The sequence below is a fragment of the Mustela nigripes genome, chromosome 3, assembly GCF_022355385.1.
Source record: "Mustela nigripes isolate SB6536 chromosome 3, MUSNIG.SB6536, whole genome shotgun sequence".
NCBI lineage: Eukaryota > Metazoa > Chordata > Mammalia > Carnivora > Mustelidae > Mustela > Mustela nigripes.
The window spans coordinates 60,691,268-60,708,761 of record NC_081559.1 but is presented as its reverse complement, the minus strand read 5'-3'; the positions used below and the strand labels follow the sequence as shown (position 1 = coordinate 60,708,761).

Below are 17,494 nucleotides of genomic sequence, written 5' to 3'. Positions count from 1 at the left end.
GCTGAGCAGAGAGCCTGCTTCCCTCTCTCTCTCTGCCTGCCTCTCCATCTACTTGTGATTTCTCTCTGTCAAATAAATAAATAAAATCTTTAAAAAAAAAAAAAAAGAACCAATGTACCAGAATTCCTCTGGCCAATACAGTGTCCAATACTCACTACCTCTGGTTATTTAAATTGAGTTTACATGAAATGTTTAGTTTGTTAGTCCACTATGTTAGTATTTTTCAAGTGCCTAATAGCCACATGTGGTAAGTGGCCACTGTATCAAATATGGAAAATTTCCAGTTGGACAGCACTGCTCTAGAACATAATAAACTACATAGAGATGGATTTCTATTCTGCTCCCCCCACCCCGAGTCATATCCCCATATTTATATATGTGGTCTACTTGGCATTTACTTTAGTGTAAGGCTTAAGATGAAGATATAAGTTTTATTTGTCAGATGCCGAGTCAGTCTTCCATACCATTTGCTGAAGACTCAGATCTTTCCCCAGAAATTTGGAATACCATTATCATATGCAGTATTAAATTCTCATCTGCATTTGTGTCTGTTATAGAACTTTCTGGTCTGTTGCATTTGTCTGTCTGGAAATAGGAATATTTTCTTTTTTTTTTTTTAAGATTTTTTTATTTTATTCATTTGACAGAAATCACAAATAGGCAGAGAGGCAGGCAGAGAGAGAGGAGGAAGCAGGCTCCCTGCCGAGCAGAGAGCCCGATGCGGGGGCCGATCCCAAGACCCTGGGATCATGACCTGAGCCAAAGGCAGAGGCCTTAACCCACTGAGCCACCCAGGCGCCCCAATAGGAATATTTTCTTTTCTTTTTTTTTTTTTTTTAAAGATTTTATTTATTTATTTGACAGAGAGAAACCACAAGTAGTTGGAGAGGCAGGCAGAGAGAGAGAGGAGGAAGCAGGCTCCCTGCCAAGCAGAGAGCCCCATGCGGGACTCGATGCCAGGACCCTGAGATCATGACCTGAGCCGAAGGCAGCGGCTTAACCCACTGAGCCACCCAGGCGCCCCAATAGGAATATTTTCAAGACAAAATTGGCTTCTGGAATTATTGAACAAAGAATTAAGCAGAATTATAGAATGAAAGAATAAAGTCATAAGGAAGTTCTATGATTTTTATTTTTTATTTTTTAAAGATATTTATTTGTTTTGAGAGAGAGAAAGAGCACACATGAGCAGGAGGAGAGACAGGGGGAGAAGGAGAAGCAGACTTTATGCTGAGCAGGGAGTGCCATGTGGGGCTCGGTGCCAGGACCCCAGGATCATGACCTGAGCCTTAAGCAGACACTTAACTGACTGAGCCACCCAGGTGCCCCTTTAGTTGCCTTTTAAAGAGATGTTTTTATAAGAAAATATTTAGGCAGTGTTGAATTCAAAAGGCATGATATAGGTCCAGTCAGCCTGCAACCTTTTTGCCATGAAGTCTGATTCCTTGTGCAAAGATTATAGATGACCAAATTGACTGAGGGAATAGGCCATTATTGTAATATTTTTGGCCCATTATGCACTTCTTTTATTAAATTAGAAAACAAGGGGTGCCTGGGTAGCTCATTGTGTTAAAGCCTCTGCCTTTGGCTCAGGTCATGATCTCAGGGTCCTGGGATCAAGCCCTGCATCGGGCTCTCTGCTCAGTAGGGAGCCTGCTTCTTCTTCTCTCTCTGCCTGCTTCTCTGCCTACTTGTGATCTCTGTCTAATAAATAAATAAAATATTTTTTAAAAAAATTAGAAAACTAATGTCACAGATAAAAAACAATACTCATTAAGGCATATCAAAAAGGCTAAATAAGTGTGTATAGAGTGTTAAATGCTTACCTTTTAAAAATGGAAAATATCTTTTTCCTTAAATGTTTATATTTTTATACATAGGGGGATAAAAATGGTAGCATTAGTAACTTTCTATTTTGTTAACTTTTGTGTATTTCTGACAGAGATTCTACAGAATGCACATTTAAGAGGTAAAATGTTTAAAGCATAAGCTTTAGTGTTTTTACATTTATTACTTGGCACATTTATATGTGGAGAGAGAAATCCAATCTGAACATAACACCGTTTATTCATAGGCAGTAGTAGACAACTCTCCATTTTGGTTGTCAGTGAAAGTTCTCTCCTCTTCCAGCTTTAGTGTATTTATAATTACATTGTATTTACCTAGACATTACCTAATCCCTTTACACTTTATTTACTATCAGAGAAAGGAGGTACCATGTTCAAGTCAAGAATTTTTATGTAGCATCAAATTGCTCTCATAGAGTATTACGTTACCAAAAAACTAACTTGAATAAGACCGTTATGCTAATCTTCCTGTGGATGAAATTTAATATCTACTACTCAGTGTCAACATTTGGGTGATCATAAACAAATTTATGTATAAGCGTACCAAGTGGCTCCAGAAGATATAAAACTCCTAAGTTATTATTTTGGGAACATCTAATAAAGGCATAGGAAACTTATTTTGAGGACTGAAACATACATATATATATATATATATATATATATATATATATATATTTTACTGAGAGGCTTAGGTTTTTATTATTTTTCTTGATATATGTATAATGGGGTGCTACTTGTAGGTGGGAGAGGAGAAGAGATGTGAAGGGATGGGCAATAGTCACAGAAGGTGAGGGTGAGGTAGGTGGGTGAACACAGGGCATGGTGTGAGAATCCATATAAGGTGTTGTTTAATCCCAAGACCATACAATGTCAGACAGCTAACCCTCTTCCAGGAGGAGACTGCTTCTTTAGAAAAGCTGAACCAAACAGGCTACAGATGAGGGAACTCCCCTTAAGAGAGCCAGGATGAGGTGCATATGAAAACAAATGGACTAAATTAAAAATGTCAGATTCAGTGATGATTCCTAGCCTCATTTCCCTGTCAAGTTCCTGAAAGCCAGGAGCTAGGTTCATATTATGTAGTCAAGAAACTGGAGAATTTTTTTACCAACATTTATATTTCCCCATGGAAAAATACTTGATTGCCATCAAATGAAGCCCATCAGCTTATACCTTCATTCATGAAAATAGGACTTTTACAGAGTGTTTTAGTGCCTCACTCTTAAATATGAACTAACAGCTTAAGATCACTAGACATTTGAGGAAAGCACAGACTACAAAAGATTTTTTATTGTTCTTTACTTAAGGGCTGACAATTAAGAAGGACTCGGAGACCATATTGTTCTTTTGTGGATGTGAATGAAATTTAACACTTAATCATGAGCTGAGATTATACATTTACTTGGTTACTTTTTAGTTGTTACAGCACAAGCGCCCATAATGTTTTACTGTCAAGAACCAGACAGTAAATAAGTTAGGCTTTGTGGACCATTCAGTTTCCATCACATCTACTCAAATCTGCCATTTTAACACAGAAGCAGCCCTAGATATTATGGAAACAAATGAGCATGGTTGTATTCCAATAAAACTTTATTTATAAAAAATAGGCCATGGGCCCACTTTGACCTGCAAATTGTAGTTTGATGGCACTTGGCCTAGTCCATCTACTTGTGTAGATCTATGAGGGCATATCACTTATATTGTGTCTCCTGGGCTGTAGAAAATATTAAATGTCATTCGAATGAATTAAGAAATCTATACTATACTTTTGTGGGCTTCCTCCTATAGATCTTCACTGTACTTTCTAAAGCTCAAAGAATGGTGGTAGTTTGTTCAGTCATTCGTTCCCCCTCCCCCCGACCCAAAGCAGTGCTTGATCTCATGACACAGATCGAGTCACATGGTCTACCAACTGAGGCAGCCAGGTGCCCCAAGGGGGTGCCGGTTGTTAATGCTTCATTTTTATGCGATCTTTGAAATATAACCAGTTTATAAGCCAAAGACTGCTGGTATTCAAAATATTATAAAGGAGAGCATTTGCTGAACTAATTGCTCTTGGGTAAGGGAAGGACTTCTCTTAAAATTTATAATAATAAGATGACAACTTGGCAGATAAAAAATATAATTATTAAACTAACATTAAGATCCAAGTTGTCTTGAGTACCAATCAGGACTTTTTATGTATTACAATTTGTCCACTTAAAAATCTTGTAGTTAGGGAGACACTTGTAGTCCAGGGCCCAGGCTACCATATATATCTCCTTTTGCAGTGGGGGAAAAAAAAATGATCTTGTAGCTAGATTTTTAAGTTGCTTTCACACATACTATTTTATAGTCTTGTTTTATCTGCTGAAAACAAAAAGGCCTTAAGAAAAATGCTAGAAACAGTAACTTTAACTCTTAATGAAATTGTTTTATGGACTTTATATTACTTTTGTTTTACAGCAAACCTATGATGGACTTGTTGATATTCCTCTGTGCACAGTATCACTTAAATCCATCCAGTTACACAATTGATCTGCAGTCAGCTGAAAATCACCCCATTAAATTTAAGCCAAACACACCAATAGGAATGTTGGAGGTGGAGAAAGTCATTTTAAAGCCAAAAATTTTGGATAAGAAAAAACCTACGCCTATAATACCAGAGGTATGAATGTCACTAGCATTTTGATTCTTCTGGCAAAAATACTGAATTGATTTTTCAGTTATAACCTGCAGCTCATATTTATTTCAAATGAAATAAAAATGGACTTTCCTGGTTAAATTTGTTGTGAACATGGCTGTCTTGTTTGCCTTGGTCACATTGTTTAGAATTCATTTAGTTATTAATTTTTGGGTTAACTAGAATTTTGGGAATACTTTTGGTTTTAGACACTCTAAAGTGATCTATAGGACCATATCAGAATCTGACAATTATAATTTTTTTTTTAACCAAGATTTATTTATTTATTAGGGAGAGAGAGAGCATGAGTGCACAAGTTGGGACAGGGGAAGAGGTAGAGGGAAAGAAGCAGACCTTCCACTAACACAGAGCCCTGTGTGGGGCTCGCTCGATCTTACGATCCTGAGTTATGACCTAGCCAGAATCAAGAATCATACACTTAACCGACTGAGCCACTTAGGCACTTCAAAAAGTATTTTATATTTACAGGAAAGTTTTATAATCTTTCAATGAAAATTTATTTAAGAATTTATTAAAATATTTTTTGGCTTCTCTGTACTCAGTAAAGTGGTGGTTTTATTCCAAGTTGTTAATTCAAGCTATATAATGACTCAGTTTTCTGTAAATATATGAATTTTAAGCAAAAATTTTTTTTCTCAAAAATTTTTAACCATCGTTGTTCTAATAGCAATTTTTTTTTATAAAATGGTTCTGTTTCTATAAGCTATAGAGGTAGAATTTTGTGGGTTTCAAGAAATATTTTTTCATTAGGAATGTCAACTTTTTTAACTCAGGAAATATAGGAAGGCCAATAAATTAAATTAATAATTTATTTACATATGACTTGAGAATATATATATTCTCATATTTTCTTCATATTGTTATGCAACTTTTTATAAAAAAGTTAAGAATTTTTAATTTATGTTCTATAAAATACTGATATTAAGAATTAATTAGGATATTGAGCTGTTACCAATCTAGATACATATGTTATGTATCTAGGTGGAAATAGTATTTATTTTACAGCATGGAATTATACTTGGTGTTTTAATTTAATACATGTGAAACTTTAAAGATCTGCAAACTGTAGTTTTCACGTAGCTTGGTAACATGTTTCTAAGTTCCACTTTGTATATGAGTTAATTTAATTACATTAAATGATATGTTTAAAATTTTCTTAATAATTCTAATTAGTACTAGGTATCTGAATCAGGAATATCTTAATAGTCTTTACTAATATATTAAAATGAGCCAAAGAATTCTCTATTGTCAAATATATGTCTCTATTGTCAAATAATAGAGACAATAGGTAATCACAATAGCTAATGTTTATTTGTTAATAGTTTACTATGTGCCAGATACTATGCTAAGTTTTTTATGTGGGATATATCATTTATCTTCCATTTAATAGAGAGAAGCACAAAAATTTTATATTTTAACCAAAATACTCCTTTTTTCATTGAGACAACAGACAAACCATTAGATAAATATTCCTCAACTAAAATATAAAATAGAACATGTATATCTCTGTATTATTATGGACACTGCTCATTTTATAATAATCTTTTGTAATAAATATTTTAAGGAACAAATAAAAATATTCATAGTATCAGATATGAGGCTTTTTTGTTTCCTTTTAGATTTCAGATCTAATGCTTTACAGGGATTATGGATTTAATCTAGATTACTTAAATTATTTCTAAGAATATGCTTTAGGAAAGAAAAATAATAATTTTCTACCAAAATAGAAAAATACTGTTTATTGTATGACAGTATTTTGTAGATCATCTCTTATTGTAAATGTCATTGTAGAAAGTTTTGGTAAATAAATTATGGTAATAACTATGGCTTTAATCTGTGTTTCAGAAAACTGTGAGAGTAGTGATCAATTTTAAGAAAACACAGAAGACAATAGTGAGAGTTAGCCCTCATGCACCACTGCAAGAACTTGTCCCCATTATATGCAGCAAATGTGAGTTTGATCCACTGCATACGCTATTGTTGAAAGATTATCAATCTCAGGAGCCCCTTGATTTGACACAATCTCTTAATGACCTGGGACTAAGGGAATTATATGCCATGGATGTCAGCAGAGGTAAGTAAGACTTTTTGTTTTATTCATTTCACAGGATGTGCAAATAAGTGCATGTATCGTGTTTATGTATAGGGTTTCTGAAGTTCATAATGGCGAGTGAATGGATCCTATCAATAGAAGTCAATATGTATCATTGAGAATAAGAGAAAATGAAATTAATAAAATTCAACTTGATTTCAGTTTTTGAAATTAGAATAAAAACTTGTCTTTCTTAGTTGTCATTCACATTTTATACTTTTCCATCAATCTACGAATATTTTTTGGGGTAGGATTTAACTTAACTCTTTGTGGCTGTAAGATTTAAACAGAAAATAAAGACTTCCATTTAAATTCATTGTTGTTGAATTACTGTAGACTGACCATGGTTTTGTCTGAGTCTTAATTATCATTCAGAGTTATAAGTTTCTTGACACATATTTGTCTAGGTTCACCCAAAATCAACTAGCTTGTAAAATAAATCTGATTCCAAAATTTAAAAAAGAAAAAACAGCTTGCGGTATTAATCTATAGAACGAATAGAATGTATTTGAATTTGGAGATCTTAGATAGTGTTTGTTTCTATGCTAGTAGACAACTGCAAGCTTGTTTGTTCAGCTCGGCTTCTCTGTACTTGCTAAAGTGATGGGTTTTTTGGTTTGTTTGTTTTATTAGAAATAAAAGTTTAGTGAAGGATTAATTCTCCCTATATCCTCTGTGCACTGAGCACTTCAAACTTTATCCTGAAATTGTGGATTTATATAATCCATAGACTGCTATTTCAACTCAGTGATGTTTTATACTTGAACAAACATCATCTTTACAGTCAATTTACCTCTTTTACCCCCTCCTTCTGTAGCCACTTCTGTTACTGCCTTCAATAAATCATCTTTACAAGGTAAGACATGAATCAGTAGAAAAAATTATAACATGAAATCTCTACTTTATTGGATACATTGAAAATAAACTTCTAACTTTACCTGTTTTCTTAATATTACTAATGTGTACATTCTGTAAGAAAACCATTGGCTTTTATTTCCTGAAAAATAATTTATAAGCCCTCCCCCTTGATTTCTGAAATTAATACAATAATAATATTTCAATAATTGTTTAAAAATTAATATCATCCTAAGAATGTGAAGAACATTTTTTTAAGGATTTATTTATTTGTGGAAGAGAGAGCAAGAGCAAAGGAAGAGCACAGGGAGAGGGAGAAGCAGGCTCCCTGCAGAACAGGGACCCTGGTGTGGGGCTTGATCCCAGACCCTGGGATCATGACTTGAACCAAGGTAGATGCTTAACCAACTGAGCCACTCAGGCATCCAAGAAACATATTTTTGATGCAGACAAGAGAAAATTATTTTTCTGGGTTCTTTAAGTATAGTTGCTGATAGTCTGGTGGTACCATAGAAAGATCTCAGGTTATGTACTATGAACAGTTATTCAGAGTAATCAGGGTATATTCATCAAGGAATTTTTTACAGCATTAAATTGTGAATATTTTATAATAACATGGAAAATGCTTAGACTAAAATTAGCTTTTAAACCACTTAAGTGTGCTTAATATAGTATGTAAAAAAATTTTTATGTAAAATTTCTGAAAGGAAGTACATAAAAAATTTTAATACTGGTGACCTTTGGGTGGGAGGGCTATGGATGATTTTTTTCATCCTGTTTTTCTTTACATCACAGAACTTTATAATAAGAATGCATTACTTTCATAGAAGAAAACTTTATTAAAAATTAGCCGATAATAATAAAGTCTGGAAGCCTTTTTTCTCCATTAAAAAAGGATAGGCTTATATAATACTAAATGCCATAATAGGCTTAGATAATACTAAATAATACTATAATAAATGCCGCTCTACAAAAAAAAAAAAGAAAGAAAGAAACAAGAAACTATACGCATTATGTGTTACTAGAATCTTTCTTTACCACTTCCAGTTTTCTGAGGCACAGTAAACCTCTCAATTCCAAGGATTAAGACAACATAAGTAATAGTGTGATTATTATTAGTGTCTTGATTCATGACGACTAGATTAATCAAAGGAGCTGAAAATTGTTATGTTTGTAAAGTGTATACTGGCTAATAATCCGAAGAAGACGTTTTAATTCTGAAACTGCATTAGCTGTCAAAATCATTTAACAAGCTGATAGGGCAAATAGCTTTTTATCAGTCTGGATCTCACTTTCCACTTCTATAATAATAGATTGTGAAAAGTGGTCTCTGTGCTTTTTTTCTAGTAGTAACATCCGGGTACTTGTACTTGGCTTTTGTTCCTACCTTTGCCATTCATAACCCAAAGCAAATTCCCTAATCTTATCGGGCTCATTTTGAAGGTGTTGAATGTGTTGGTTTGTAATAATCCTTCCAGCTTAGAAAGTAGGTCTTTATTCAGAGTACTAATTGTTGTGACTAGACCCTCAAGAGATTGGATTAAGAAAATTAAGCAAGCTCCTTTTCCAGTGTCAGAGTCTACAAGATCAATCCAAATGCTATAAAAGCCTCTGCCTCCTTATTTTGTCTAATATTATCAGAAGTCTTGGAGCTTTTGTATGTAGCTACTTATAGCCTCTCTTCTGGAAACAGGAAACTATAAATTTGAGTTGTTTTTCTAAGTAAGCTCAAGCCCTGGTGTTTCTTAGTTTTAAGCTCTGACTTGTGGGGATCTCTGCCATAGATCTTTAAGTGAAGACTTAGGTTAACTAACTAGTGTGGAGGATGACAGAGTACCTGGAAATTGCTTTACCAAAATTAGCTATATGAAACACTTTGGTTATATTTATTGCCCCCTACCACCATATGAAATATCTGCATTCAGTTAGTGGAGGAGTCTATCTTAAAAGGAAATAACACTTCTAGAAAAAGAAAAAAAAGTCAAGGGTATTACACATTCTCAATGAGTAGGTATTATATTGAATTCTACCATTTAATGCCTGTGTGTCTTGGTGCAAGTTATTTAAACTCTGTGGTCACCAGAGCTTCAGATGTGTAATGAGACAATACTATCTGCTAACATTTCTTTACACTCCCTAACTTCGAAAAAGGACACAGAATGATAACTTGTGATAATTTCTGATAATCCTCTTTGGACTGTTCCAGGAAAGAAATTAGGCATGAGAAAAAATTCTGTAACCATAAAGTGCTATCCACATGTTCATTAGTTAGTATTTTCGGTAAACTCATTGCACAGAATGAGTACTGTTTATTCAAATATTTAAACTTAATAATAATAATTTAAATATTTAAAGCATCAGATTTATGAAGTTTTAATTTGTGCAATATAATTCTCCTTTAACTTGTTATTAGGCATATTGCATTAATATATTTATTGGCATTGACTATCTTTGCTTTCCTGGAGTAGTGCCTATTTTGTCATAATTTATTTTTTAAACTTTTTAAACAAAAAGACTGTACATGTAGTCCTAAGAAAGGTGTATATACTTAAGCCTGAAACGTATTTAAGGCCATACCTTTACCTCTAAGTGCTGTACTTTGTTTCCAATATCACTGAAATTATATTGTGAGTTATCACAAAACATATATGTGCTCTTTCGTAGAAATGTCTTCAAAGTTGACATATTCCCCACTCCTTGTCTCTCTTTCTCTGTCTCTTAAATTTTGCAATTCATTTGTTGAAGAAACTGGGTCCTTTGTTTTACTGAATTTCCCCCATTCAGAGTGTGGATTGCATCCTGTGATGCCACTTAACATGTTTCTTAATTGTCTCTGTTTCCTATAAATTGATGGTTAAATCTAGAGACTTGATCAGATTTGGTGATATATTTTCAGCAAGAATACTTCATAGGTAGTATTAATATAGCAGTCATGTATAGCATAGTATATGCTAGTATAGCAGTCATGTAATGATAAGTTACATTTATGTATGTATGTACATAATCCCTGTACCCAGTGTGGGGCTCAGATTTATGACTACAGGATCTAGAGGGGCATACCCTACCAACTGAGCCAGCCATGCGCCCCACAAGTTATCTTTTTTCATGTTAGCTGTCAATAATCATTGCTTAAATCTTTTTTTTTTTTTTTTTTTTTGGAAGATTTTATTTATTTATTTGACAGAGAGATCAAAAGTAGGCAGAGAAAAAAAAAAAGTAGGCAGAGAGGCAGGCAGAAAGAGAGGGGGAAGTAGGCTCCCTGCTGAGCCAAGAGCCTGTTGCGGGGCTCAGTCCCAGGACCCTGAGATCTTGACCTGAGCCAAAGACAAAGGCTTAACCCATTGAGCCACCCAGGTGCCCCGTCATTGCTTAAATCTTGATTAGGAGTTTGAAAATAATCATAATCTGTAAATATTCCTTTAATTTTAATTGAGATATTTCTGAAACAGCAAATTTCCCCAGTCAGCTACTTGTCTACCTAGGTAGAATTCATTCAGAAGAGGCAGGAAAAAGGTGTGATTCTTTTCCTTCATCAGTATTTATTTATTTATAAAGATAATCTTTTTTTTTTTTTTTTTTTTTAGATTTTATTTATGTATTTTGGAGTGAATATGGACGGGGTGAGGGAGGTATAGACAGGGGAGGGAGATCATCTGAAGCAGACTCCCTGCTGAGTATGAAGCCTGATTTGGGGCTTGATCTCAGGACCCTGAGATCATGACCTGAGCCAAAACCACGAGTCAGATGCTTAACGGATTGAGCCTCCCAGGCGTCCCTTTTTATCAGTTCTTAAAAGTAACAGACTCTTCTTTAGCAGTACGTAGAGGTAAACAGTAAGGATCAGTTATTGTTTCAGCATCACTACAAATCATGGAATTAAACATATGCAAAATGCTTCAATTTATTGAGTAGTTCCATGATACCCATACTATCCTGATCTTGGCCAGTAAAAACCGTATCAGATTGATTCCTGTGCCCTTTTAAAATGATCCAGTGAACTCTGATTTCTTTCTCTCTGCTCTAATTAGATATTCCAGACTCATTGTAAAGACAGCCCTTGATATGACAGAGAATCAACCATTCTTACCTGATTGTGGTCCCTTTTTTAGTGGTCAAAGGTATTTAGAGACCATCTGGGCCAGGGTTCTACTGGATCTGTCATTGTTTGTGTAGGCCTTTTCAGTGGACACTAGGAAATACTTTTCGAAAAATGGAATGTTAATATATACTTGTGAGGTTTGACATTTGCCATTCTGATTAAAATGTAGTTTCTTAATTTTCACACAATTGACATTTGGACTTGGATGATCCCTTGTTGTTGGGGGGGCTGTCTCGTACATTGCATTGTGTTTGGTATCATCACTGGTCTCTGCCCAGTAGATGCTGGTAGCACATTCTCCTGTCCAACCTTTAGTTGTGGTAACCAAAATTGTCCCCAGACATTATTCATAGTCCCCAGACATTGTTCATAGTTCTCCAGGATGGGGATGGGGCAAGATTGCCCCTTAGTTGCGAACCATCATATTAAAGAAATAATGTTTTGGAAACACTTAATAAGTACTAAGTAATTATAGTGAATCATGTTTTGGAGAATAAGATATTTCATAATTGTTTAGATCTGAGAAAAAAATTCAAAATAATGGAACAAACTGTTGAGAGCTTCATTATCTCATTTAATTCAAAATGCCCATTTTACTTCTGAAATGTTGGTAATTATGGATAGAACACAAAGAGTCACAAAGAATCGAGTTTATGTCCTGTCTCTGTCATTGTTTGATGGTTGGCCTCAAGTAGGTATCTTTGTTTCTTTAACCTTCAGATTGCTGTGCTGTGAAATAGGAAAAATAATACTAAATTTCTTTGTTGCTTTGAGAATTAAATAAGATATAAGATGCCTAGAAGAATGCATGGTTCATTGTAGACCATGATTAGTAGCTTTCGTCATTGTACATTTTTCAAGGGAAAGTAACTGAGGGAAAACTTGGAGGTAAATCTACAATCCCATGTACAAAACTAAAAGGCTTTTCTTCTATTTTAGAGTCCTGCCAAATATCACAAAACCTAGACATTATGAAGGAGAAAGAAAATAAAAGGTTTTTCAGCTTTTTTCAGCGCAGTAGGAAAAAGCGGGAACAGGTAAATATTTTCTTATGTAGTATTTTGTAAGATTCTTCTTGTCTCTTTTTAATTGCTTGTGCTTTTTATCTTGAAATGACCTACAGGTTTTGCCTTTTCATCCTTTACTAGACGGCAAGTGCCCCTGCAACTCCTCTAGTAAGTAAGCATCGCCCAACTTTTACAAGGTCCAATACCATATCCAAGCCATATACTTCAAGCACACTGCCTTCGGATGCCCCCAAGAAGAGGCGGGCTCCGCTGCCTCCAATGCCAGGATCTCAGAGCGCCCCCCAGGACCTTGCTCACATCCAGGAGAGGCCAGCTTCTTGTGTAGTGAAGTCCTTGAGCATGGACGAAACAGAGAAGGTACGTGTATTGCATTTTGTGTTTTTAGGATGGGGCAGGAGACCATTCTATTTTTCCTCTTGTCCTTTTCCACATAGACTGCTAATAAGATTAGTAACAGACTCTAATATGTGATAAGATGAATGACTTGTGGCTGATAACACTGGCACTGGGAAGAGATTGCATATGCATAGTTCTGTGATGCAGTAAAGAATCAATGTGTCAATTTTAAGTAGCTTTTATCTTCAAGCAAATAAATCACCCATAAACCTTAAAGTCTTGGCTTATTAAGGCCCAACCAGAGGTCTTGGTTAATGCATTTATCGGGAATGCAAATACTCAATTTTAAACTTTTTTTTCCATAGCACCAAAGTCTTTATGTTGCATTCATGGGTTTCTAACTAGATGTATCTTCTTGATCTGACTCTGAGATGCTCACAGGGAAATCTGTGTGTCTTGTTGGTAGATAGACACTCCATAGTTTAAAAAAAAAAAAAAAAAAGCCTTTTTATGTAGACTATATTGCAGTTACTTTTATCTACTCTTATGCCCAAAGCAGTGTTCTGGGTACATCTTTCTTCCATACGGACTTACTATTGCTTCTTTGTACTCCCACCTTTTCCTGGAGTGTGCTGTTTTATGGAAATTCATTTGCCAACTACTTTTTATGCCTATAGTGTATACATTCTTTGCTTTATTCATGTGGACTATAAATAAAGTTTTAAGTAAATGTATTAAACATGAGACACTATATTCTGTTGCTTATTAGCAGACAAATGATTCAAGTAACTTTGAAAGCAAATTTTATTTTGAGATATTTGAGACACTGAGAAGTTTTCTTATATCTACTTGAAGGGTTTTATTCACCCTTGGAAGTTTAGTAAACTAAATGCGTAAGTAAACTAACTCCTCCCAACCAACAGTAAACATTTCTGTGTTTTCTTAACTTCAAAAGTTTTTAATATAGTTTTTAGTTGTAATTTATAAACTATCATATATGCCTTTTAAAAGTAAATAGCAAGGCAGCTGGGTGGCTCAGCTCAGGTCATGATCCTGGAGTCTCAGGATTGAGCCCTGTGTCAGGCTCCCTGCTCAGCAGAGTCCACTCCCTCTGCCTGCTCCATACCCCTCCAGACCCCCATCCCCTGCACTCATTGCTGTTTCTCTCGTTTGCTTGCTCTTGCACACACGCACTCTCAAAAAATAAAATCTTAAAAAGAAACCCAAAACACACACACACACAACCCTGATAGAAATGAACACAACAACAACAAAAAAGCTTAAACTCAGTAGTTATTTGGAAAATAACTAATCATCTGCTAAGCTGTCGTCTTCTTCTTTTTTTTAAGATTGTGTTTATTTTTTTGACAGTCAGAGATCACAAGTAGGCAGAGAGGCAGGCAGAAAGAGAGGGAGGAAGCAGGCTCCCTGCTGAGCAGAGAGCCCGATGCGGGATTTGATCCCAGGACCCTGAGATCATGACCTGAGCCGAAGGCAGAGACTTAACCCACTGAGCCACCCAGGCGCCCAGTCTTCTTATTTCTATTAAGATTTTTTTGTCTGATGTCCCTGGTATAAAATCTCACCTTAAAAATCAGGAGGATTTGTTATTTTTTCAAATGATAGAATCATTTGCTACAAAGTTTTTCAAAGTAACTGCTTGGTAGTTGGGTGAAGTGTTACAGAAGAGGTGATTCTTGGGTTCAGTATTAACATCTATGTGGAAGTACCCGAGGCAACAGGAAGCATGTTCAAAGAGGTGGGAATGTGAAGACTATGGCATGTCTGGGCATGAATGAGAAGGAGAGTTTGAAATTGAGTGAGATAAGCAGAGGCCAAGTCAGGGTCCCCAAAGACTTCATTTTGTGGCTGTAACTCCTTTACATTTCGTCATAGTAAGTCATTTAAAAGGCAGCACTTTCAGGGTTGTTTTAAGTTTTTAATTAGCGGGGCACCTGGGTGGCTCAGTCGTTAATCATCTGCCTTCAGCTCAGGTCATGATCCCAGGGTCCTGGGATCGAGTCTCCTGCATTGGGCTCCCTGCTCAGCGCTGAGCAGGGAGCCTGCTTCCCCCTCTCCCTCTCACCCTGCTTATATTCCCTCTCTCTCTGTCTCTCTGTTAAAGAAATAAATAAAATCTTAACTTATTTTTTAATTACCAAAGTCTTTTTTTTTTTTTTTTAAGATTTTTATTTATTTATTTGACAGAGATCACTAGGCAGAGAGGCAGGCAGAGAGGGGAGAAGCAGGCTTCCCGCTATGCAGAGAGCCTGATGTGGGGCTCGATCCCAGGACCCTGGGATCATGACCTGAGCTGAAGACAGAGGCTTTAACCCACTGGGCCCCCCAGGCCCCCCATGTCTTTTCTTTATGTAGAAATAAATCTTTGCTCCTGGTCACAAATCTTTATTCCAGATGACCTCATGCATTTAGTTTTGGTAAACTTCCTCTGTGTTTAGACCTGAAGAGGACGACATTGTCTGAGAAATAGTCTGCTTCTTAAAACTCTAGCCTGTGCTTCCAGTGGCCTCACCAAAAACCATTTCTTTTGTGCTCTATGACCAGTGGATGCTCCCATGTTAAGTAATCTTATTATTTTTTTATATGTTGCCTTTGGCAAACTGGACATCTTTATACAATTTTCTAATTATTTTTTCTTTTGATCTGGACATCTGGGTAGTTCTTTGATGTATTGTTAAGTCGGACCCAGAATAACTTGTTCCTCCCTAGAGAAGCTGAAAAACCATTTTTTAATTTATTCATTATAAAAATTCTTAACAATTAAGCCATGGTTTGGGGTGTGTGCATGCTCATGTGAACTCATGCCCCCCTAGGCATCCTTCAGCACTTATTTAAGTTCCTCACCATATTTGATGTGCAAAATCACCCCCTCGGTCTTGATTTTTCTTGGTTTTTCTCTCTTTCTTGGTCCTGATTCTCTTTATATTTCAGCTCTCTCTCTCTCTTTTTTTCCCTTGCCTCCACTTCCTTTACTTGTCTCCTAAATCTGGAGGTACTGAATCCATGGTCCTAGCCTATAAGCACTCTACTCTTTCAGAGAAGACATGTTCTTTGTTGAGTTTTCAACTGTCGTGGTTTGAATAGTGTCCCTCCAGAAGATATGTCCAAGTCAAGGATCTTGAGGTAAGATCACTGCAGACTTTAGGCTGGGCCCAGACCCAAAGACTGGTGTTCTTGTAAGTGGGGAGACACATGCACAACAACAGAAAGGAGAAGGTCATGTGATGATACAGGCAGAGATTGCAGTCATGCCTCCATAGCCAAGGGATTCGAGGAGCCACCAGATGCTGGAAGAGGCAAGGCAGGATTTTCCCCTTGTATTTTCAGAGAGCTATGGCCTTGCCAAAAGCTTGATTTCAGATTTCTGGCTTCCAGAACTGTGAAAGAATAAATTTCTGTTGTTTTGAGCAACTCAGTCATGCTAAGTTGTTACGACAGCCCTGGGAAACCGATGTCAGTTTTGTAATTCCAATCCCAGTGTTTTATTCCAGCCGCAGACTGAAGTCGGGGTTGCTTATTCCCTCATCACTACCTGGAAATTAGCATACTGAAAATCAGGCTCAGTTTTGTTCTCCCAGATTTCAAAGCTCGGGATCGCTTTGGTTGTGCTTTCTTTTTTTTTTTGTATCCCGTTGGCGGGTCCTCCCTTCAGTCTCCCTTATCTTTCCTTGTCCGTTTCTTTCCTTCCACTGAAGTCATGCCTTAGACAAATCCAGGGTGCAGAGTAAGGATAAGACCAGTACTTAACTTGTCTTCCCAATGCAGAAACTTTGATAACTGGCAGGTATGTTTGATGCATTGAAGGCCCTCTACAAACCGATCAAAATGGGGGGGGGGGCAGTTATACCTCTGTTTCTTTCTTTGCCGCTTTGTCATGGTATAATTGAGAGAAAACTGTAAAATATTTAAAGTGTACATTGTGGTGATTTGAAACACGTATATATTGTGAAAGAATTTCTGCCATCTGGTTAATTAACACATCCATCACCTCAAATATTTATCTTTTTTTTTTTTTTTTTTTTTTGGAGAGAGAAAGAGAGCACACCGAAGCGTGTGCACGCAAGCCTGAGGGGGCCGGGGGACAGAGGGAGCAGGAGAGAGAGATCTTAAGCCGGCTCCACGCCCACCTTGGAGCCTGATGTGAGGCTGGATCTCATGATCTGGAGATCATGACCTGAGCTGAAGTCAAGTGTTGGTTGACTGAGCCAACCAAGAGCCCCTTTATTGCTTGTTTTATGTTTAAAATTTTAAAATGTCATTATTACTATAGACATTTTATGTTAAACAACTTAGTTTTGAATTTGATGCTTTAAAAAGGCTATGATTCTGATGATCGAAAGTAATAGCAGGCTGGGGGAAAAAGTATCTGGAAAAAAAATTATTTTCAAACCCCTGAGGAATTTTGGATAGCTTATCCTGGAGATTTTTATTGTTCAGGAGTCAGAATAAACCACAAGGGTGCGCTGTTTAACAGACCTACAACAGTCTGATTTTCTACTTTTTTCCCCCTCCAAAGCATCCTTTAATGAAGCA

The 17,494-nt window shown here is 36.2% G+C and overlaps 1 protein-coding gene across 7 annotated transcripts in view; it reads left to right on the top strand.

Annotated features, from left to right (window-relative positions):
- Positions 1-17,494, top strand: part of COBLL1 (cordon-bleu WH2 repeat protein like 1) — a 169,806-nt gene that overhangs the window by 117,812 nt on the left and 34,500 nt on the right. For 6 of the 7 annotated variants that reach the window (XM_059394086.1, XM_059394085.1, XM_059394089.1 and 3 more), the window contains 5 exons: positions 4,293-4,494; positions 6,376-6,604; positions 7,440-7,478; positions 12,516-12,613; positions 12,725-12,961. In XM_059394086.1, coding sequence (XP_059250069.1) covers positions 4,293-4,494; positions 6,376-6,604; positions 7,440-7,478; positions 12,516-12,613; positions 12,725-12,961 — 805 coding nt within the window. The remainder of the gene's footprint in view (positions 1-4,292; positions 4,495-6,375; positions 6,605-7,439; positions 7,479-12,515; positions 12,614-12,724; positions 12,962-17,494) is intronic. The other variant, XM_059394087.1, reaches the window with a different exon arrangement.